The following is a 25,216-nucleotide window of genomic DNA, read 5'->3' on the forward strand; positions in this document are numbered from 1 at the left end:
TCCATCCCCTTAAAAGTAAGTGTCTTTTAACTGTTACCAACCCACCTGCAGCCACTGAAGAAGTCTTCAAGATGTGAAAAGTGATATCCAGCAAATACTTTGTTGGTGCTTCCATTCCTGTGTTGCAGAGGACAAGGCATGAAAATCTTTAACCAAAGACTGAGAGGTATATTCAGCAAACATACCTGTTCTCACCACCAAATTTAAACCAGAATATGTTTTCAATGCTGCTTCTTCTGCCCCTATAAACCGGATCAGATAAGGCTATGTCCTCAGTTAATATAGCTATCTGCCTGATAATTTTGCTAGGGTCAATTAATTATTTTTGTTGAATCTCCTTGTCACCTTTAGTCAAGAGGTATAATTTGTGCATGAACCAAGGCACTGAATTATTTTCTAGAGCTCTACACTATCTTTCCTATAGACCATGACTCGCAGACTCAATTGTTGAGGGTTGCTCATTATTAGGCGGCAACAGTAGATTTGAAAACAAGACACCAATCCTTGCACCTATTCTGTTTGTATATGCTTCCAACTTGTAGAAACAAATTCCTGGCACCATCATCATCATAATTTGGAGAAGACCAGGATGAAGATATTGAAGAAGGTGATGAAAATGAAGTCTAAGAAGAAATAGCTCTTGAAGGGGAGGTCTGTGATCTATGGTGATCTTCCTACTACTTAATGAAGGCATTAGAAATAGACTTAACCAGCAGTTGAAGTTGCTTATCTGACGTAGTGCCTGTGCTACTTCTGTCTCTAGAAGATCAGTTCCTCCTACTCCCCATACCTCTTTTCTTCTACTGGAGGAGAGGGAGACAAATGGAGACAATATGACTTCCTTGTTCAGAAGCCAGCATATTTTCGTTTTTCTACTTGTATTCTTTTAATTTATCTTGCATATTTTGTTGAGTTTGTGTGTGTATTAATGCATTTGTGTCATTGTGAATGGAAGGATAAGCCAGAGAATTGATGAATGGATGCATGGGTGAAAAGATAAGCGAGACAGTGCAGGCATGATTACTTAGCGCAAAAGGCACTATAATTTTTAAGCCAGATCTACTGGTATTGCCAATGCATGTTTATATATTCAATGGCCATATGTGGGCCTGTTCTCCAGGAGCACAACGCTCATAGGACTTGTGTAAAAGGATGACTCCCTCTCTTTTTCTATGTCTCTCTTTGTTTGGTGGAAAGATGAGCATGGGTAAAGACACACATGAGTCTAGCGCAAATTGTCTTTTTCCATGGTTTATTCAGGTAGGTCACCAGCATGAAAACACTTGCCCACTACAGTAATCCATGAGATTCCATCTATCTAAGTGCCTGTCTACAGGCGTTAACACAGTGTAATAACAATCAACCCTTAAAAGCTGTTTGCCTGTAAAACATAATTTTCACAATAAGTAAGACCTACTTGCTTTGTCCTTACGCTTTAAACAGTTCATTCAAAGAATCTGACATAGGTTACGCATGGAACTGATAAGGTCTCTGCTCTTTAACAAAGGCTTGACAATATATGCATCAACAATTCAAAAACTGACCACTTTTACAATGGTGCAGGGGATAGAATGCAGCCAAACCAATGCAAATGTTTTTCCTCTTGACTTGTTGGTAAAATCCATTCTTTCCCAATATGGATGCTTAATTATCAACCTAAGAACAACAGAAATAACGTTGATGTCAAAAGTAACCAATTGTGCTCCAACCACAATATCTAGAATCTCATATATATTTCATAAAATACACATAAAGTACTATTGACATTTGTTAATACAATTTATCATCCACTGGACTAGATACATCCTCCAAAACATTTAGCACAAAAATAACATAAAAACAACTATATACAATAAAAGTACTGACAAAGGTTATTGTGTTCTTCCACCCATTAAGCATCCACAAAGAGAAAGACTGGATTTTAACATGTCCAGGGGAAAAACTTTTGTATTGGTTTGACAATATATACAACCGAGGCCACTGAACTGTGCAGAAGCTTGCAACCATCAGATTTATATTTATAAAAATACAACTATGTGAAAAATACATATTAACAATTACAGTAGGCAAAACAATATAAAGCCACTATTAATATGGTCTAATTAGAATAATCTGAGAGAAATTCTACTCCCCAGGTTTGTCAGAGTGGATGATCGTCATCATTACCACTGACTTCTATGGTAATCTGTGAGATTACATGTAACCAGATACTTTTCTTTGGCCTGCAACATAATATCACAACAATCAGCTGTTAGAGGCCTGATGGCTTTACTATATGCTTTTCACAGTAAATCAACCACGCCTACTGCTTTTGTAATAACTTTTAATAATAAACAGGCCAGAACTATGGAATCAGACATAACATTTTCCTGTACACCAATCAAGCCTACAGCTGTTATTATTGGCTTGTCACCTTAACCAGCTTGGGCTTGTCACCATAACCAACTGAGCATAAGCTTTGCCACAAGGCAGCCATCTGGCATACAGTCATAAAATCGCAAATGCCAAATAATACAGTCGGCAAGCAAAATACTGTCTCTTCTAATAAATCTTTAAAAGATTCTCAAAGTGCAAATATTATTTTTTCATGGGTTTTAAAGGCGGTAACCAACACCAAAACCCTTGCCTACTGGGGTAATCTATGAGGTTCTAAAAAAAACACCTGTAGACTTTAATTCAGACTAATAACAATCCACCCTTAAATGCCTACTGAATAACCTCTGCTTTTTACAAAAAATAAGTCTGGCCTACTGCCTTTATCATAAAAGTTCACAACAAACAATCAAGCATATAGCCTTTACCACTGGCTTATCAACAGATCCAATGTAAGCCCACTGTACTATGCGTAAGCTTTCCATGAGGCAACCATCTGGCATTCAGTCACAAAAGCACACTTTGTTCGGGTGGATCACCAGCACCAAAACCCATGCCTACTACATTAATATGTGAAATTTCTTTGTAACAAGGTGCCTGCTTGCAGGCTTTATCACAGTGTAAAACAATCCATTCTTAAAACCCTATTGTCATTAACACATGCTTTTCACAATAAATAGGTCAGACCTTTATTTTTTAACTTTACACTTTACTCAGCACTGGCCGGTTCAAGTGCACATAAACTGGCAACCATCAAGCATACAGAATACAATTCTGATATGTAGACAAATACAGCTTGCAAACCAATATACAAAATAATATACAACCCCCCTCAATGGCCTAACAAGAGCCATCACAGTGAAATCCACCAGGATTTGACAGAGGGGGTGCCGAAGTCAAAACTCTTGCCTTCTAGAGATCTGTGAAACTCCATGAATCAAAACATGTATCTGTAGGCTTTAATATAGAGTAATAACAATCTACACCCAAATGCCTATCAGCATTAACATATGCTTTTCCCAATAAATACATCAGGCCTAGTGCCTTCATCACAACATTTCATAATAAACAGAACAGGCCTATAGCCATGATCATTGGCTTGCCACTATAACCAACTCAGCCCTGCTGCATTGAGTATAAACTTTGTGACAAGCCAACAAGTGCAATACATTAAGTCTTTTATTTGGAAGCAATGAAATGCTGTACCCAAGGGGACCAACATGTGGGTTGAGCCTTAGCCACTCTCCCAGTAGGACTCTGAGAGCTCTTTTTTGCTGATCACATAAGGTCAGGTGCCAGCCAGCCCTAAAAATAAATGCAGGTTAAGAATTGCCCTCCTTTTATTTGTGCTGCTGACAGAATAAACACCATAAGTTATCTAAGACACTTTAATAGATCACAATGTCATGTTTGTGCCCCTGAAAGTTCAAATTCAGGCAGCTGGATAAATAAAATGATCACAGCTGTGTGGAAGCCAAGCACTTTTTTATGGAAGTACAAGACCTTTACTCAATCACATGTATCCTGGCTCCCATAATGCAGGTGGAGCCAAAGCCCCTCTCCTGATGATTCTCACATACTAGTCTGGTGACAGCTGCTCTATCAAGCCAGACCATGAAAAGAACAGTTATCTCCAAGCACAGCATTCTAAAACAAGTATTGGCAAAGCCAATAGGTCTCACCTATTCAAGAGCTATTGGCTTTGGCAATGTGCTTTTGCCATGTTGTACACCAGTCTGGCTGCTGTTCTCCATGAGTAAAAGGAAGTGGTGCGAAGTGTCTTGGAGTAGGGGGGAGTAGAGTGGCATAGGCTGGATTTGTTGGAGCAGAGTGTCATAGAGTGGGGTAGGGGGAGGAGAGTGTCATAAAGTTGAATACAGGGGAATAGAGTTCCGTGATTCAGTGTTAGAGTGTGTCATGGAGTGCAGTGTTAGAGTGCAGTGGCATAGAATGGAGTAGCGTAGAGTGGAGGGGCGTGGAGTGGAATAGGGTGAAGATGGTTGGAGTGGATTGAGATAGTGGGGTGGGGTGGATTGGATTGGAGTAGATTGGATTGGGTAGAGTGGGTTGGATTGAGTGGGGTGGCTTGGAGTGGGTGGACTGGATAGGGTGGATTACATTGGGGTGGATTGGATTGGAGTGGGTGGATTAGATTGGTTTGGGTGGGTTTATTAGATTTAGGTGATAGGACTGGGATGGGGTGGACTGAATTAGAGTTCTGTTTGATAAGAGTAGGGTGGGTTGGAGTGGGGTGAATTAGATTGGAGTTGGGTGGATTAGACTGGACTGGACTGGGGTGGATTGGACTGGACTGGACTGCAGATAGTGGATTGAATTGAAGTATGGTGGACTGGATTGGATTTGATTGAAGTGAGGTGGGGTGGACTGGATTGGGGTGGATTGGACTGGAGTGGGGTGGACTGATCTAGAGAGAGTTGAAATTGAGTGGGGTGTTTTTGATTGGAGTGGGGTGGACTAGAGTGGGGTAGACTGGATGGATGGGATTGAGTGTGGTGGACTGAACTGGAGTGGGTGGATTGGGGTAGAGTTGGGTGGATTGGAATAGAGTTGGGTAGATTGGACTGCAGTGGAGTGGGGTGGATTGGAGTGAGGTACACTGGAGTAGGGTGGGCTGGATGGGGTAGGTTAGATTGGAGTGAAATGAGGTAGGTTGGGTGGGGTGGGGTAGGGTGGACTGGATTGGAGTGGGGTGAATATATTGGCTTGGGGTGGGATGGGTTTGATTGGAGTGAAGTGAAGTGAAGTGAAGTGGGGTGGATTAGAGTGTGGTGGATTACATTGAGATGGGGTGGATTGGAATGGGGTGAAATGGATAGAGTAGGGTGGAATAAAGTGGTGTGTAATTGAGTGGGATGCAATGGAGTGGGGTGGATTGGATTGCATTGGGTGGGACTTGATTGGAGTGAGGTGGATTGGATTGGGATGGGGTGGATTAGATTGGGGTGGGTTGAACTGGATTGGGATGGGGTGGATTTGATTGAGGAGGATTAGATTGGGGTAGGGTAGGGTGGGCTGGAGTGTGGTGGGGTGGAGTAGGATGATTAGAGTGGGGTGAATTACATTTGGCTGGATTGGTGGATTGTATTGGTGTGGGGTGGGTTGGAGTTAGGTGGGATGGATTGAAGTGGGGCGGATTGGGTTGGGTGAGGTGAATTAGAGTGGGTTGGATTGGATTGGGTTGAGGTGGATTGAATTTGAGTAGGGTGGATTGGAGTGGGCGGATTACTTCAGAATGGAGTGGGGCAGATTTGAGTTGGGCAGATTGATTTGGATTGTAGTGGGGCACATTGTAGTGGGGCACATTGTTTTGGATTGGAGTGGGGTGGATTGTGGTGGATTGTGGTAGAATGGATTGGAGTGGGGCAGATTGTTTTGGATTGGAGTGGGGCATATTCGAATGGGATGGATTGGAGAGGGCCAATTTGGATTGGAGTCGCACTGATTGGAGCGGGCAGATTGGAGTGGGGCAGATTGTTTTGGATTGGATTGGGGCAGATTGAAGTGGGGCTGATTGAAGTCAGGCAGATTGTTTTTGACTGGAGTGGGGCAGATTGGAGTGGGGCAGGTTGTTTTAGATTGGAGTGGGGCAGATTGGAATGGGGCAGATTGTTTAGGACTGGAGTGGGGCAGACTGGAGTGTGGCAGATTGTTTTGGATTGGAGTGGGGCATATTGTTTTGAATTGGAGTTGGGCAGATCAGAGTGTGGCATATTGTTTTAGATTGCATGGGGCAGACTGGAGTGGGGCAAATTGAAGTGGGGCAGATTGTTTTGGATTGGAGTGAGGCAGATTGTTTTGGATAGTAGTGGGGTAGAATGGAGTGGGGAAGATTGGAGTGGAGTGGGTTGGGAGGATTGGATTGGGGTGAGTGGTTTGGATCGGAGTGGGAATTGGATTGGTCTGGGTTGGATTGGATTGAGTGAGGTGGATTAATATTGGGTAAAGTGGGGCGGATTGGAGTGTGGTGGATTGGGGTGTACTGTACAGTTTATATGTGAAAGCATCATTGCAGAAATCACACATAAGAAAAAAACTATGTTGTGTTGCAATAAAATAATCTCCATGTTTTGAGAGAAGGAAACACAAGTGCAAAATGAGAAAAGAAGACTTGTCAAAAAAAAAAAGTTAGCTTTAGAAAATAAATCTTTGCAATTTTGTTTGTCTTGCTGTGCATGTTTTTGCCAGTCACACACCTTCTGTTTTCATGGCACTAAAAGTTCATAAGAAAAAAAATAGTATGTCATTCATGTCAGGAGCAGTGGACGGGAACTGATTAAGTTGAATTAATCAGTGTTTGATCCCTGCTCCACAGAGAGGAACGGAAATGATTCTAGACCTACGGTGACAAATTACCGGGCTGTAAAGAGTGCCAGGCAAGCCAACAATTGGTAACCAACGTGTGGGCTCCACACCCTTTTTGTCAACAACAATGTCTTGCAAGCGAGATGCATATGCTAGTGCATGTGTCCCGCAAGCGAGGTGCATTTGCTAGCGCATGCTACCGCAGGCTCGACCCTTAAAACAGGCCCAGCACTGCAAGCTACGGGAGAACATTTTTGAGGGATACACAAAAAACAGATGGTATAGATAGGTCATGTCCCTTTAGATAGTAAAGCGGGAAAAGCCATAGGAGTAGCGGAAACCAAAGAGGAAGGCTTGTTAGGGGTGCACATGTAAGGCTTCATCTCACTATTGATAGAGCGGTCCGTACTAATAATTTTACCTGTGTTCGGACGCTCTTTAGGCCGATGAATCTTTTGACTAAGTGGGACTCTCTGTACTCTATATCGATCAACTTCCTTAAATCAATAATTAATAACGAACATAAGCAATACCTTGATCAACATAACACTTGACAATTAATCCAGAATACATTTCGGCGAACCCTGACCTTTCAGTCAGGAATAACCACACCAGTTTATTCAAAGTTAGTGAATTTTATTTCCCTATATTAACAAAGCTAGCACAATATAGATGTGTCTCAACATCAGATGATAAACATATATGGACATTAATAGCTGTCCATAACGGCGAAACAGGTGCAATCTATGTAGCATTTGAATCACAAGGCATTCGATAATAGCAATGCAAATCACTAATACGATAATCTGTAACGAACTAATTGCATACATTTAGTCAGCATAACAAGATCTCAAATTGCATCGTGCGACATATGGAATCCTCGTCTAACCTCAAATTAGCATCGGCATGTGGGACTTCATGCAAAAACAATTTAGCAACATTAATTTAGAAAACTCCTAACTAGGGCTCTTATCAAAATCAGCAGTTGGTTACCTAAAGGAAACACAATGCAATTTTACAATTTCCTTTCATATTTACCAATTACGGTCAGCAATCAAGGAAGTCTTCGTCTCACAGGTACCGTTTCTCGATCAGCATGGGACGGGGCAAAAGGGGCAGGGGTGGACGGGGCAATTGCCTCACGGCGGCAAGGTAAAACTACTACTTCATGCAAGGGATCAAAGTTAAAGTCTCTAGGGCAAGAATCATTAAAGTCTCTTTCTCTCGATTAGAGAAAGCATCAAAGTCTCTTTCAAAATGGCGTCGCAGCAAAGTGGGCCATAATAGCTACGGAATGACGCGATGTCGGGCAATAGCTGGTAATGGCTAATAATAGCTACTTTCCTCTCGTGCACCTGGGTTTTATAGACAACAGTTCAAATCCAGTAGGGTCTTCCATTGGAGGGTTCATAGGTTAGCTTCAAATTGTCCAATCAAAAACGACAGTTCTCAAGCTTTTACTTAAGCATACATTATCCTTGGAGATGGGTACGCAAGTTGCAACATTTTATACCAATTAACTCACTTTCAGAGCTTCCATTGTCCGCACCTGCAGATCGACCTTGGAGTAAAGAGAAAATATGCCAGGCTGGCACGAAACCTTAAGATAAGCATGTGAACGATCTCAGTGGAAAAGTACAGCTTCAAGCAGAAATACACGTTTAATAGCACATTGGAAAAATACGAGCATCTAAACCGTGAGACCAGGCCACTAGGCCGAAGCCTGCACTAAAGTAATGCTAAGCTAAAACATTTCAAACAAGCAAATCATAGCACACGTTTACGATTATGTCGGATTAGTGCAATTCTAATACACCACGTTATATAAAGCAGGCTTATAAATGTTGGCAAACTACTCTGAGGGCACATTTTGTCCCCGTACAATCTTTATTAGTTCGGTTAAAGTCACACATGATTATTTCACACTACGTTTACGCGCTAATAAATGTAAAACCTTCATTTTCTGCTTCATCAATCCCTCCTCTGATGACTACTTGTCATCACACCAAATCATGCCCACAAATTTTATTCCATTAAAATTCTGTCAGTTCTCTTTTCCTTTTAGTTCCCCTAGTTTTCGCCTTGTATTCTTCTGCCATTCTTTTCATAATTTTCTCTTCTTTTCTTCTCTTAATTCTTTCCATAATCATTATTATTCCCCTTTTTATTCCCCAAATTCCAAATATGCAAATTATCACTATTAAAATTCCCTCTATTATTTTTAACAATATTCCATTCCAAATTCCCCCAATCCAATGTCCCACTGAAACAATACCTTTTCCAACCTTCTCCCACACTCCTGGTTCTTTCAATTCCTTCAAATCTGCACTCTCTTTTGTTAGATTAGCAAGCATAGTTTTAATTTTCACACTATTGTCAGGAATATATGTACAACAGTGTCGTGCACCAAGCATTTTGCAAACGCCACCATCCTTTGCTAAAAGAATGTCTAAAGCAAGCCTATTTTGAAGAGTCTTAGCTCTTTCCACTGCAAGTTCAGCATCTATCAGGATTATAGCACCTGAAAACTTCGTCAACATGTTATCCACTATAGTAGACAACTTTCTTATTTTGATGGAATTCAACACGACTCCCAACGAAGGAATCATGGCTCCAAATATATCTCCTACCACAGCAGCTGCGGTCTCTCTTTTCTGGATACGATGGGATCCAGATGTCATTCGAATCATCGATAGGTCATCCAGTTGATAAACCTTTGGGAACACTATACCCAAATAACATCTCCCCCACCATCCCTTTGGAAGACGATAATAGGCATTATACCCACAAATGTAATATACACCTGGAATGATAGGGTCAAGTCCGTCCATCATGAATGTCCATTTGGCCTTAAAGATAAACGTATGTTTACACTCACTCGCTCCTACAAAAATGTTGTCATAATAAGATTCACCTCGATATATACAAAATTTCCCTACATGCCAAGCATCTAAAGCTATTTTCCCTTGTGTCTTTATTGCAGCAAAATCATAATTATCTACTGAAGTCCTCTTATGTAGCTCCTTTTCTAGTTTCGCATTCATTTGTGCCCTTCTATCATCTGTGCGATCTAAAAAGCTTATTTCTATTGCAGAGAGCGAGCAGGTAAGGTTTTCCCTATGAGCGTGAGCCGTTTCAAAAGGTTGCATTGGCTCGAAAAATTCCCTCATTATTTTAGCATCCCAATCTTTAGCAATCTGGCTTAGCTGCGCTATTATAGGAACATATGCAAAGGTAACATCATAATTTGAGTAAAAATACTGTATGTTAGTTTGACCATAAAATCTAGACATTACTATACTACATGTAATCCCGTATGTAAGAGGCATGTGGTGATATGTCACCCCTTCCTTCACTGATGTCGGTATCTGTGTACACACATAACAATCTTTTGCATCCATAGTCTCAACATATTCTGTTAGCAAGCGATAGAAAACGTTATACGAAAGCTCTTTCTTATCGTGCAAGAGTCTCTCATCCAATGCTAGTCTTTTCAATGCGGTTAGTTCGGTGACAGTAACAGGAGCAAGAGTAGAAGCATCAATTCTCTCATTCTCAGTCTTACCATGTATTCCAAGCACAATTGCCATTATTATTAGTACACATGCAATTATCAAGCCTATACACACATATTTACAATATTTCTTTCTATTGTTTTGCGTCATGATCTGTATAGAATCAGAGAGCTAGAAGCACTTGTAAATGAAACTATTTAGCAATTCAGTTACAAAGCTGAACGAGCACAATGTTCACACCGTCTTCTTCAGGAGGCCAGTCACTTATCGGTTAGCAGCATTTGTCTCAATTCGGCAATAACTCAGTCTTTATCAGTTCAGCAAGTCTCATCCGGTTTAGCAATGTCTCAGCTGGTTGTTTGTTTCACGTTATATTGTAGCAAGCAATATCATTTATTACCCTTTCAATCGACAGAGTCCATAAAACTTTTCTTTTCTATTGGTATCTCTTCTTCTTCTTCGTTCTCGATGCTTAGAGATACAAACTCGTCAGTCCAATCGTCATTGACTACATATGCCCATTCAGGACCGGAATATCTCCTGTTTGGTATCCTTTTCCTTTTCAATTTTGCTTCTCTTTTTGATTCTGCTTCGCTGGTACTTTCCTCTTTTGTCAAGTCTTTTTCTTCACTTGAGGATTGTTCCACAACAGTCACTTCCTTTCTTTTCTCTTTCACTTTTGGCCTTTCTCCGTCGTTCAAACTTTCTTTAGTCCTTTCTTTTATTGGTGATATACTTAGTCTCCTCTTTGCACCGTGTCCATTTGATGGACCTGCGATCTTTTCTGAGGAAGCTTGAACCTTTTCGTTCTGTTCTGCCTTGTCCCCTCCTTCTGGGGAATCAATCACGTTCTCTTTTTCTTTTTCTATACCGTCTGCTTCTGGGAAAACCCTCCTCTGATCAGGCTCTCCTGCTTTTTCACCTTTTTCGAGCCCTTTGTCACCGTTACTTTCGTCAGGCTCTTTATCACTTTCATCTGCTTCAGGTTCTTTGTCACCTTCAGCTGCTTCAGGCTCTTTGCTACCCTCAGCTGCTTCAGGCTCTTTGCTACCCTCAGCTGCTTCGTCGCTGTCTGAACTTTCTCCTTGGTCTCCCCCAAGTGAATTGGTCTCTTCGTCCTCAGAGAATATCTCCCTCTCTCCCGTTTCTGCCTGTTCGCTTTCAGTTCAGTTTTGCTCTGTCTCAGCACTCAGCACTGTTTTGTCAGGCACTGGCAGTTTTCGCGCTTCAACTTCCTCATCTGTGGGACACAACACCTTCTTTGTGTGACTGGCGTGAATCCAGTTGGAAACCCCCGCACACTTCACAGCGGTAGTTGTCGTCAGGATCACTTGGAAAGGGCCTTTCCAACGGGGTTCCAGACACGACTTTCTCACGTGCTTCTTTACCACGACCCAGTCACCTGCTTTCAGTGCTTGTCCTGGACCTTGGATCGGTGGCAAGGTGGTCGCTTCCACCTGGTGAGAGAAAGAGCGAACCACGTCAGCCAGACCCTTGCAGTAGTCTAACACCATATCATCTGTAATATTCAAAAGCGCGTTTGCGGGATCTGCAGGAAGTCTCATAGCCCTGCCCATGAGAATTTCGTGCGGAGACAATCCAGTCTTTCTATCAGGGGTGTTTCTCATTGACATTAGCACTAAGGGCAATGCGTCAGGCCATTTCAAATTTGTCGATGCACATATTTTCGCCATTCTTGATTTCAGTGTACCATTCATTTGCTCCACCAGTCCTGAGGCTTCAGGGCGATAGCTACAATGTAGTTTTTGCTCAATGTTCAGCGCTTCGCAAAGTAACTTTATCACCTCGTTATTGAAGTGACTTCCCCTATCTGATTCTAAAGAGATCGGGAATCCGAAACGTGGTATTAGCTCTCTCAACAATAGCTTTGCAACTGTAAGGCTGTCATTTCTACGTGTGGGGTATGCCTCAATCCAATGACTAAAAATGCACACAATCACCAACACATACTTCAGACCTCCATGCACAGGCATCTCAATGAAGTCCATCTGCATACGACTAAAAGGCCCGCTTGCCCTACCAATGTGGCTCGCGTTCACAACTGTTCCCTTTCCTGGGTTCATCTGCTGGCAAGTGACACATCGATGGCAAACTGCTTCTGCAGCTTGACGAAATCTGGGGTTAAACCAATCAGTTTTGAACAATCTTATCATGGCATCTCTCCCTAGGTGAGCCTGCCCATGATAGAACCGCGCAAGCTTTGATAAGAGACTGTTTGGCAAAACAAATTTTCCCTCATTTGAAACCCATAACTCGTCTGGTCTCTTTATACATTGTGATTTAATCCAGGAATCTCTTTCATCCTCCCTGACATTATTTTGTAATGCTTTTAATTCATCTATTGTATCTACGACCTTCAAGGCAAATGCTTCAGCTGGTTCTAGTTCTGGCTCACTTATTGAATTCCATTCGTCCCTGAGTAATATACAGTTCAAGGCACAAAATCTCGCGACTTGATCCGCATATGCATTTCCCAGAGAAACATAGTCCTGTCCTTTCGTGTGAGCACTGCACTTTACCACTGCAACTTCGGCTGGCACTTGAATGGCGTGTAAAAATTCCCTTATCCTCTCCCCGTTCTTCACTGGGGATCCTGAAGAAGTCAGGAAACCTCTCTGTGACCATAGTTGTCCAAAGTCATGCACAATCCCAAACCCGTATTGACTATCAGTGTAAATGGTGACTTTCATCAATGCAGACAGTTGACATGCTCTGGTAAGGGCTACAAGTTCTGCTACTTGTGCAGAATAGACTCCTTGAAGCCATCCCGCTTCCAAGACCCCTGTTACAGTACATACAGCATATCCTGCTTTCAAAATCCCCATCCCGTCTCTTAGACATGAACCATCAACAAAAAGAATTTGGTCATTTTCATCAAGCTTAGTATCCTTAATGTCCGGTCGAGGTTTTGTGCAAAATTCAGTCACCTGAAGGCAGTCGTGCTCGACGTCTTCAGCGTTCTCAATTTCGGCATTTTCTCCAGGGAGCAAGGTTGCTGGATTCAACGTAGTGCACCTTTTCAGCTGCACATTCGGTGAGCCCAGAATTATCGTTTCATACCTTGTGAGTCTAGCTCCAGTCGTGTGCTGCGTTCGGGAGCGGGTCAAAAGTATCTCAACTGAGTGAGGGACCATGACTGTTACTGGCTGTCCCATCACTATTCCTTCACTCTGAGTGAGGCTGATACCAACTGCTGCTACGGCGCGCAAACACCCTGGGAGTGCTGCTGCGACCGGATCCAAAGTAGCTGAAAAATACGCTACTGGTCTGTTTACGCCACCATGGGCTTGAGTCAAGACAGACAGGGAACATGCATCACGTTCATGACAAAACAATGTGAAAGGCTTTGTGTAGTCAGGCATACCTAAAGCTGGAGCCCTGCACATGCATTCTTTCAGTTCAACAAAAGCATCCATCTCATCTCCTTTCAGCTCAATTTGATCCAAGGCATCCTTCTGGGTCAATTTCAGTAAAGGCTTTGCTAGAGTCGAGAAGTTGGGAATCCACTGGCGACAATAACCCACCATTCCCCAAAACTTCCTCACCTCCCTCCTTGTCTTTGGTGGACTCATTTGAAGTACGCTTGTTATTCTTTCCTTCATTATTCTCCGTGACCCTTTCTCTATCTGGTGACCCAAGTATTTCACTTTCTTCTGACAGAACTGCAATTTGGAAGGAGACACTTTATGTCCATTCCTTCCCAAATGATTCAACAGAGCAATGGTATCGGCTGTGCAGCCACTTTCTGTCTTTGATGCAACCAGTAAGTCATCAATGTACTGTACTAGGGTTGACTCGAACGGCAATTCTAATGCTTCCAAATCTTTCTTTAGAATCTGATTGAAGATTGACGGTGACTCAGAAAACCCTTGAGGAATTCGACACCAACTGTACACTCTGTCTAGGAATTTGAAACAAAAGAGAAATTGGCTGTCCTCATGAAGAGGCACCGAGAAGAATGCTTGTGACAAATCGATGACTGAGAACCACTCAGCATCGCAAGGGACCTGGAACATTATCACAGCTGGATTCGGTACTACTGGGCAGCATTTGACTATGATGTCATTTATTTTCCTCAAGTCCTGCACGAGTCGGACCTTTCCACTCGGCTTTATTAGTCCCATTATTGGTGAATTACATGGACTGCTTAACACTTCTTTCAGTACTCCCTGTTTTACAAATTCGTCAATAAGTTGGGCAACTTTCATGAGGGTGTCTTGTGCCATGTGGTATTGTGGGGTCTGGGGAAAGATTGCATTGGGCTTTACAGTCAATTTCACTGGTTCCACTCCTTTCATCAATCCCACCTCTTTCCCTGTCATGTCCCACACTTCCTTTCCGACTGTCTCCCGTAATTCGGCTGGAATATCTTCTTCAGTTATCATCGGGAAAAGACAAATCAGAGGATACTCTTCATCTACAGTTTCCATCTCATCCCCCTCTACACTGTCCTCTTCTTCCCCATCACTGCTCGTCTGTATTGTTATTCCTTCGTTCGAACACATGATCGAACAACCCAATTTGCACAATAGGTCTCTCCCTAATAGTGCTATCGGGCTTGAGTCACATACCACAAACTGATGTACCCCTTGATAGTTACCGATGCTGACTGGTACCGGATCTGTTATTGGGTTCGTCAGATGTCTGTTTGCTACTCCCACCACTTGAACTGTCCTCCCTGAGAGTGGCAAATTTGGTACTTCACTGCTCTTAACAGTTGAACGTGTGGCTCCCGTGTCAACCAAGAACGAGACACGATGACCCATTACTCTTCCCTCTACGTACGGACCCTTTTGATCAACTTCCAAGGATGCTGCAAGCACACAATCTCCTTCTTCTTCTGAGCTTTCACTCTCCCATACATTGTTTATTCCACTCTCACTGTGTAGTGGGAACTGTTGCACGGTGCCATTTGTACTCATTACCTGACCCGAGACCTGTGGAGGAACCATCACTTGCTGCTGACTCATTGGTGCCAAAGGTATTTGCATTTGCTGATTAGGTACCATGGGTAACTGCTGTTGCATTGGCTGCATTTGCGTCATCTGCATACGAGGCATCTGCATCTGCTGCGGCTGCATAGGTTGCAATCCCTGCAATTGATTTATGGTCTGAAAATTTGGGTTTGGACCTCTCATTTTCGGTCCCCTCATTGTCTGAAATGCATTGACATCATTGTTTTGCTGACCAACACCTACACCTGCACCTGCACCTTCCTGCACCACCATCGGGCACTCGCGTTTCCAATGACCTACGATTCCGCACGCGTGACACGGCATCACCTTCTTCATTGCCTGCACACCCGTCACAACAGTGTTCAAATCCGGACCATTATTCGCAAAACCTCCTCTGCCTCTGCCTCTGGCCTGTGGCTGAAACGCCGTGTTTCCCTGTAACTGCGGCTGCGGTTGCGGTATCTGCTGTTGGAACCCTTGCAACCCTTGCAGACCTTGCAAACCTGTCTGAGCTGCCTTAAGCTGCATCATCATCACCTTCTCTTTCAACTTTTTCTGTTTCACTTCAATTTCGTCGCTACAGTATTTCGCATAATTCAAGACTTCGTCAATCGGTTTAGATTGCCAGCAAATCAAATGCGACTTTATCATCTGACTTATCTCTGGCCTCAGCCCTTCCACAAATTTAAACACAAAATGAAGCATGTCCTTCGCCTCTATTGTTTCCGTGCCACTGTAGTTCTTAAACGCCTTCAACAACCTCTCATAGTAACTATGAATCGATTCTTTAGCCTCTTGGGCAGTTCGATCAATCTTCTGCCAATCCACATTTTTCACGGCAACCTTCGTCTTCAAATGCTCAATCACCTTATAGTACAAGCTCATCACCATAGGTGATGGTGCACCCGTCTCCCTGTCTCTCTCTGGTTCACTTGTCGGCCAACCTACAGCTCTTTTGCAATCCTCCCACAAATCTGCCGGAACCACAATCTCAAAGAGAGTGTTCAGGTCTTCCCAGAGACATTTTGCAAGCTTCACAAACCTATCAGTCTGTTGATACCATTCGATCGGTTTCTCTCTCAGTTTGGGAAAATCGTCCGTAAAAGACTGAATATCGCTTCTGTGCCATGGTACATGTATTAATTTTCCCCCTGCTGTCTCCCTCATTGGTAACATGGTTACTGTCTCGCTGCTTTGTGGTCTTTTCTCATTATGCTCTTCAACACTGTCCCTCCTCTTTTCCTTTCTCTTTACCCACCTGCTTTCCCACTTGTCTAAGCACCTCCACACTTGTGCACTCTGCAGCAATTCTCTAAGGTGCGCCTTCATGCCTGCTGACCTCATGTGTTCAAAATCTGTGGCCCCAAAATCCAGCCTGTAGCTCCTGCTCAAATGTTTTGTCTTGTCTATGTCAACCCCATTTTTGTCGGCTATTTCCTGCAAGCTTTTATGTACCTTGTTCACTTCCTTCGTAATCTTTGGACATAGATACCTCAACTCTTCTTCCGAGTAGGACTCTAACCTATTCACACCCATAGTCCCTTCCACCAATTCTTGTGCTTCCATGTTTAACCTCATCCTATTCAGATAATCTTCTCCTTTCCCACTGGCTGAGCCCTGTGTGGAATTCAAACTGTTGAACCACTGTGTCAGCTGTTGCGCATTCACCCCCATCAGTGTAGCGTTCACATCGACTGCCATTGATGGTTGCGGCAACTTTTCAGTGTTCGATGTTAGAGGTATTATCAGGGGGGGGCTCGACCTCACCAGTGTTGACTGAGCACACATGGGACTAAACTCCATCAAGGACCCAGATCCATTTGGCTGAGCCGCTATCGGAGTTATCCCTGGAGTGTTTTCTATGCACCTCCTTTCGGTCCCATTCTGCAGCATTGATCCCTGACCGCTCATACCTAAGTTAGGCTGACTATACAAAGGTACCGGTGGACCTACAGTAATGGGTAGTGATATTGCATCTGGGTTTTGTCCATTTCCCATGTTCTGAGGCATGTTCATTCCCACACCATGGGTCATCATTGCCGGCATGCCCATCTGACTCCCCGTCATTTGAGCATGTGCGTTTCCCCCCTGCATCTGCTTTTGGGGCATCAAAAACTGAGTTGATTCAGCTTGTGCCAATGTCTGGTTGTGACCATTCTGTACTCCCCTTACGGTTTGTTCTAGAATCATTCCTCCACTGTTGTCACTGCTGTAGTACCCTGGCATCTGCGGCTGATAATTTTCTGCTGGTTTCAACATGGGCACATCTGGATATATTCTCCTAACCTGCGGTATCTGCGGGGTGAATAATAAACTCGGGTCCTTAGATCCCGATGACGCTCCTGAACTCTGGGTTTCACTGTTCCGTACCGGTGCCGGAGGGGCAGAACTGGTACTTGGACCTTGTCCATTCTCCGCATAAGGTGGTGGACGGTCGTTCAGCAATTGCATTATTAACTCCTCATCCTCTAACTCCTCTTCTCTTCTCAACTTTTCCTCGTCCTCTCTATCCTTGGAACACTTCCTGTCTGTCTTACAGGTAGCTTTCTTACCTGCCTCCCCTTCTTCCTTAGTAATTGCGGGAAACAATTTTATCCCCTGCAATACATCTGACCTCCACACCTTCTGTGCATTATCCCACCTAGCATCCGCTAGTGTCTTTTCTACCTTTCTCATCCTGGTCTCAAACTTCTTCTGCTGTTGCTGTCTGGCCATTAGTTCCCAAATCGCTAGAGCCTCAAACTGGGCTGGCCTTGGAGGCACCTTCATGTCGTACATCGTGAATCTCAAATTCTCTAGGATCCTTATATTGAATGTCCCATGTATCGGGAACGCTACGCTCCCATGTTTCTCTGTCAGTTTGTGCCATTGCTTTAGCCAAAGACACGGAGCTACCCCCTTCTCTTCCATTACAATGTAAGCTGGTGTGCCCTCGGGCGGCGTCTCCTCACCTACGCTCGCTTTAATGTAAGACTCCCCCTTCATCGCACTCCTAAATGCTTTAAAGAATTTCATTTTCTCGTCTTTTATTTCACAAAGTTTGTAATCAATAGGTGACTTTAATTCCCGGAATACTCTTCGCTTGCCTTTCCCCTTCCAATCGAGTCCCACGGACTGCGTCCAATCCGTGCGCGACCCTTCTCTGCAACCAACCTATCTCAGCGCGGCTCCTAGTGACGTCACACTCACACACACTGCGGCTGACAAAGCCTCGCGGCTAGTCTTCCTTCACTCAGCTCCTCTCGTAACAACTTCTTGCATGTATCGCGAGCTACCAGAAACTAAAACAGATCTGTCGGTTTACTACAGGAAGGGTAACACAATCGCTTCAGGACCTTAGGGATTTTTCACTAGCCTCGGCAGTTATTCCATCTTTCTCGGTCCCCACGTTCGCAAGCAAATCTGACCCGCAGACCTACTTTCAACTTGTCAATAATCTGTTCTAGTGCACTTAGAATCTTGTCAAAGCCCGAAGTCGAAGTTTCTTTCACTCCCTTACACACGTACCGACTCGTTGACCACGCCCGATCAACCTACTAAACCGCCCAGACCACAACATAAATCAACATACTCCGGAGTCTCTTGACCTCGCAGGGCCCGCCTCAACAACAACAACCACGTGGACCTTTTTATGCACAAAGCGCCACACGCACATGAAGTTCGACGACTTCCCTACTCTCACACTCGGAGTCGCACCTCCGCTATTTCTATGAAGTTCGACGACTTCTCTACTTCTACACTCGGAGTTGCACCTCCGCTATCTTCTAAAAGAAAAATCCTCGCAACCTTTTCACACACCCTGCGGCAATAAGCTGTGCAAGCGCAAAACCCTAACTTCACTCATACCATCACTAGTACCGCCAACGCCGAATCCACACCTCCATTCTCTCCATTCGCAAGCTCCGAGATCCCAGGAAAGTCGCGGTGGACCTAGCCCATCATCATTCTGTCAATCTGTTTTATCCAAGAAAAAATCTAATTCAACTTCTCGAGTGGGGTCTCAAAATGCGTAACCGTTAATTCAACCCCATGTACTTTAAGAGTACAGGGTCCCAAAAGACGAAACCGTCCTCTGCTACCATCTACTGATAGAGTGGTCCGTACTAATAATTTTACCTGTGTTCGGACGCTCTTTAGGCCGATGAATCTTTTGACTAAGTGGGACTCTCTGTACTCTATATCGATCAACTTCCTTAAATCAATAATTAATAACGAACATAAGCAATACCTTGATCAACATAACACTTGACAATTAATCCAGAATACATTTCAGCGAACCCTGACCTTTCAGTCAGGAATAACCACACCAGTTTATTCAAAGTTAGTGAATTTTATTTCCCTATATTAACAAAGCTAGCACAATATAGATGTGTCTCAACACCAAATGATAAACATATATGGACATTAATAGCTGTCCATAACGGCGAAACAGGCGCAATCTATGTAGCATTTGAATCACAAGGCATTCGATAATAGCAATGCAAATCACTAATACGATAATCTGTAACGAACTAATTGCATACATTTAGTCAGCATAACAAGATCTCAAATTGCATCGTGCGACATATGGAATCCTCGTCTAACCTCAAATTAGCATCGGCATGTGGGACTTCATGCAAAAACAATTTAGCAACATTAATTTAGAAAACTCCTAACTAGGGCTCTTATCAAAATCAGCAGTTGGTTACCTAAAGGAAACACAATGCAATTTTACAATTTCCTTTCATATTTACCAATTACGGTCAGCAATCAAGGAAGTCTTCGTCTCACAGGTACCGTTTCTCGATCAGCATGGGACGGGGCAAAAGGGGCAGGGGTGGACGGGGCAATTGCCTCACGGCGGCAAGGTAAAACTACTACTTCATGCAAGGGATCAAAGTTAAAGTCTCTAGGGCAAGAATCATTAAAGTCTCTTTCTTTCGATTAGAGAAAGCATCAAAGTCTCTTTCAAAATGGCGTCGCAGCAAAGTGGGCCATAATAGCTACGGAATGACGCGATGTCGGGCAATAGCTGGTAATGGCTAATAATAGCTACTTTCCTCTCGTGCACCTGGGTTTTATAGACAACAGTTCAAATCCAGTAGGGTCTTCCATTGGAGGGTTCATAGGTTAGCTTCAAATTGTCCAATCAAAAACGACAGTTCTCAAGCTTTTACTTAAGCATACATTATCCTTGGAGATGGGTACGCAAGTTGCAACATTTTATACCAATTAACTCACTTTCAGAGCTTCCATTGTCCGCACCTGCAGATCGACCTTGGAGTAAAGAGAAAATATGCCAGGCTGGCACGAAACCTTAAGATAAGCATGTGAACGATCTCAGTGGAAAAGTACAGCTTCAAGCAGAAATACACGTTTAATAGCACATTGGAAAAATACGAGCATCTAAACCGTGAGACCAGACCACTAGGCCGAAGCCTGCACTAAAGTAATGCTAAGCTAAAACATTTCAAACAAGCAAATCATAGCACACGTTTACGATTATGTCGGATTAGTGCAATTCTAATACACCACGTTATATAAAGCACGCTTATAAATGTTGGCAAACTACTCTGAGGGCACATTTTGTCCCCGTACAATCTTTATTAGTTCGGTTAAAGTCACACATGATTATTTCACACTACGTTTACGCGCTAATAAATGTAAAACCTTCATTTTCTGCTTCATCACTATTAGCCAAAGTGTAGAATGGGACAAGGAGATGCTGGATGAAGACGTAAGGGTCTCACATTCGTGATACCTCGAATCCTTATATAAATATACTGGGCAGAGTGTGCATGGGTGCCTAGTCTCGATTTTAGATCTTTAACGTTTACCCAGATTACACAGTTTGAAGGTGGGATTGGAAGTGATTTGTGGAGTGGCGCCAGGACTAGGACTAGGACTAAATTTATTTTTAAAGCGTTTAGGACGAGAAGGAGCTGTAATGGGGCCCTTCAAAGGATTCTCATGGCATGTTTGTGCTTTAAAAGAAACCCTGACATGATATTGGGCAGCACCCAACTCTAAACATCGGTTCAGCATCGCTGGATGCACCCTGCAGAATCAATTGAAATGGTAAATCTAGAATACCATGTCAGCTCTCACATATTTTTTTCCTTAAACGGTGACTGCGCGCGACGGGTTAAGGGGGGCAGGAAACGCCGTGACGAGAGGTGGAAACCGGAGCAGCAAGAGAAACCGGAACTGTGCTGGCTGCCTCAGTGCTCTGCTGCAAACGGCCACCCCCAGGCACCCCAGCCGGTCAGATCACTTCTAAGCAAAACATTATATAATGCGCTACTCAGCTTTATCCACGAGGCGTTAAAGCGCTATATAAATGCTACATTATTTTAAGAAGCCAAACTCCGCGGGGGTATCCCAGCCGCGGCTTGTGCGCGCACGCCGGCTCTATGAGGCTGGTGCTGAGGGAGATGGGGAACAGCTCCCTGGACGGCGCCCCCAGCGCAAGGGGACCGGGTACTCTGCCTCCAGAAGTACTTCTAAAGGATGCGCTGTTTTCTGGCCCTGATGCTGTGATGGAATCTGCGCCCGGAGCACTCAGAACAGTCGCTCGATCTGTGACTAAAATTCGTCTCTCCGGAGCTCCAGAGGAAGGAGGGAAAACCCAAATTTCACATTCTGGTAAGGCGGCTGCGCTGGCCTTTTAGACGATCTTCATAATATGCGTTTACTGCGTAGAATTTCGCCGGCTCGAGCGGTTTCAGCGTCAGATGTCAGTTGTCTATAGGTAGATGTCAGATTTTAACGTTGTTTGTGCCAGTGACCGAAATCTGCCATTTTCCTGCGCAGAATGTGAATTCTGCCGAAAATCTCGCACTGTGCAATTCCAACAGGATCTCCGACGGAGCTGAAATGAGGCGCATTGGACGATATCCCAGTGTACACTAGTGCAGGCTTCTCCAAGGAGCAGCCTGGGAGGCTGGGAGCCCCTGGCAGCGCTCCAGGTAAATAGCTCCCAGTGTATAACATCACAAACCTTTGCTTGTCCGAATTAATATCTGTACATCAAAATTGACAAGTGTGTTTTCGAATCGAAAGTGTGTCTTTGGAACTTCCAACTTGATGCTTGGAGAAAAACTGGTTGAATTTCCAAAATATATTTAAAGCTGATATCTGAGTATTAGGCAAAATATTTCTATTAATAATACCTTGATTCCATGGGGAATTGTAGCCATGACTGTGAGTTATTACGCATGTAGAGGCGTTCCAAGTTGACATATCTTTTTTTAGGTTATTGCTGCAAACCCTGCCTGAGGTACGGGGGTGTTCACAGGGGCTAATCTTTCATATTTTAACCACTAATGTAATCCTGTGTGATGTGGTGACTATTCCACACTACCATACTAATAATATTAGTAGCTCAGGATGGTTTTCATTGAACAGAAGTAGCTCTTACTAAAGAAAAGTTTGGAGACCTCTGCACTAGCATCTCTCTTGTGCCCAGCCCATTCTGAGTGGCTGCTGATAGGGATAAGGTTCCTGGGAGGTCCTTACCTTTTGTTTGTCAAGCAGTAGTTGTTATAAAAAGACTGAGAAGGAAGTTCACAAAGGTCTTCCCCGTGCTATGTTCGGAGCTCAATAGCTTGGAACTCCCATGGCACCCAGGGACATGTGGTGTTGGATGGGTAGTTATGGAAGGAACCCTGGGGGTTGAAGGGCAGGTCTAGGGATGAATGCCTCGTGGACTGGGCCTGCTGGTGGTTGTCAGAATGTCTGTCGCACAGTGCCGGGTTCAGCTGCCATCACTTAACATGGAACCTTTCAAAAGAATGTGTTTGCAGATTAAGTAAATGTTTGCCAAACGTGCCTTTTGAACCGCACTTGGAGTCCGCCTCAGCCTGTCACCTGTACATGGCTTGCCAAGGCCTATTCATGGCCTCCTGGTACTGCCGTCATAAAAACTGAGTGGGAGTTCCCAGGTGGCAGACTGCAGGGTGTTTACTCAGGCAGTATAATGTTTTCTAGCTGAAACCTACCCATTAGTAAACATAAAGCCGTAATGGCTTCTTTGCCTTTCATGTGCTATCTCAGGAGTAAGTTCTTGCGCTAACTGCACCCACCCTTATTTCTTAAGAGGTCTTTGATTATCCAGAGAAACGGAGAGAACCCTTTCGGGTTCGTGCCCCCAATCTTTCAAAATTGGGAACACTAGATCTATGAGATATTGGGTAAAATCTAAATTTGAACACTCCAAAGATACTGTAAATTCTCGGATTTCTTCATCTGCAAGGCGATGTTATTGGAAGAATGATTTCCGGTGCTTACAGGACTGGGTTGAACATCCTGAAATATTACATTCTCCACTGTCTCTATTGGGATATTCAATAAGTCACCCATTTCGTTTCCACCACTGCAAGGCAGCATCTGTTGCTTTTTGGAGGTTTTATTTTAGTTACCTACAAGCTACAGAAACATGGGTTGTTATGCCACACAGCACCTTCTGTCTTTTACTGGACACCAACTGACCTAATGCAGGACAGAATGTATATTTGAGGAGTATGGAGGCTCTCCACCCGGTTCTGTGATGTCCTTCAACCATTTTTCTGATTTTAATATTTTCTCAAATTAAGAATTGTGGGGCTGGGTGATAAAGTGCGATATTGTAATACTAAGAGAAGGGTTTGGGTCTTTATGAAACTAGGAGCAGTTGGATCCGTGACACTGATGCAAAAAACACCACCCTAGTTTATTTCACCCGGAGCCTCACAGAACAATCTCATTAATCAGAATGTTCAAAAGAGAAACAAATAAAGAATTCCTTACTCAAATTAATTTATACTGAAAAGGTTCTCAATAATATTTTGCTTTTTGAAGACTATGTCACAATTAGATCAAACAGTGTGACGTAAGGAAAAACCATCACCAGTGAAAAGATTGTGAGTCTTCAGTGACAACACGAAGAGCATCAATATACACAATTCAAGTATTTACCTTGTAAGTGTGACCAACTCACAATTTGAGATGATATTGTGGAACTCTGGTCCAAAGAAATTAGAGTGGATTTGGAACACATTCATGTGATGATGTTTTAATGATCCAATATTCTTTAATATGCCTTGTGGTTTAGGAAAAATTAAATGATCTTGAGGAGCAAAAGCAGGTTCTGCTTAGGTGTTAAGTGTGTCCTACTTGATTGATCATAGATAGCCTGGACCGCTGGTGTGTGGTGTCAACACGTTTCAACCCTCATTTTCGTGTGTACCCAAAGTAAGACATTTGTCGCCTGTATAACTAGCATTTGGGCTCTTACTCCTTCCATTCCCATTGCCTCATCATACATCTGCCTCCACTGCAGCTCTTTTTAAACTGGTGGACTAGTGAGAGAGAGAGGGGCATGCCCCTTAAAGTTTTACGCACACAGGAAGCTTTGCCTGACTTCATTCTTAAATGCCCTTGGCTGTACTTAGGTGTCGGTTGGTACTATTTGCACTCAGTGGCGAAGTAGAAAGTTTGCAATATGGGAACACAAGGTACTATAGCGTTCATTAATTGTACGTTTTAGCATCCAGTACACTCACCTGTTCACACAGCACCCATTGGATTTTACCAGGGAGCAGCATGTTCACAGTAACCAGATGACGCCCATAGGACAGAGATGCCATTTTCACAAAGCTGCTATTGAAAGAGTATGTCTGAAAAAGTTTTAAAAAATGTGCCTGGCATCAATCTGTTCTCAGTTTAAGCAGGACGTAATGCACCCTTAATTCACAGCTGCTTATCAGAGGCCCGAGAAGCTCAACTCGCCTCAAGAGAGCACTTCATGTCCTTTCACAAATATGATTTGAAATATTAATCCTGAATCCCCACAACACAACATAACACACCTTTTAACCGTGGTATTTTTCCATCCACACCTGTCGACTTTTAATGCACATTATTATAAGCCGTTGCCAAATGGGCTAAACCAAGAAACTATAATTGGAGTATAGAGAAATCTCAAACAAGCTGCATGCCATTGGAATTGTTCAGCTTAGGGGTAGGGCTAACTGGCATAATTCTCTCTAGCATAACTACTCGTAATTTCTG

At 43.4% G+C, this 25,216-nt stretch overlaps 1 protein-coding gene across 2 annotated transcripts in view; it reads left to right on the forward strand.

Annotated features, from left to right (window-relative positions):
* Positions 1–21,341: 21,341 nt before the first annotated feature.
* CRACR2B (calcium release activated channel regulator 2B) overlaps positions 21,342–25,216 on the forward strand; it is a 126,997-nt gene continuing 123,122 nt past the window's right edge. The window contains exon 1 of one of the 2 annotated variants that reach the window (XM_069223113.1): positions 21,342–21,811. In XM_069223113.1, coding sequence (XP_069079214.1) covers positions 21,580–21,811 — 232 coding nt within the window. In that variant the 5' untranslated portion in view covers positions 21,342–21,579. The remainder of the gene's footprint in view (positions 21,812–25,216) is intronic. The other variant, XM_069223112.1, reaches the window with a different exon arrangement.

The sequence above is a fragment of the Pleurodeles waltl genome, chromosome 3_1, assembly GCF_031143425.1.
Source record: "Pleurodeles waltl isolate 20211129_DDA chromosome 3_1, aPleWal1.hap1.20221129, whole genome shotgun sequence".
NCBI classification, from domain to species: Eukaryota; Metazoa; Chordata; class Amphibia; order Caudata; family Salamandridae; genus Pleurodeles; species Pleurodeles waltl.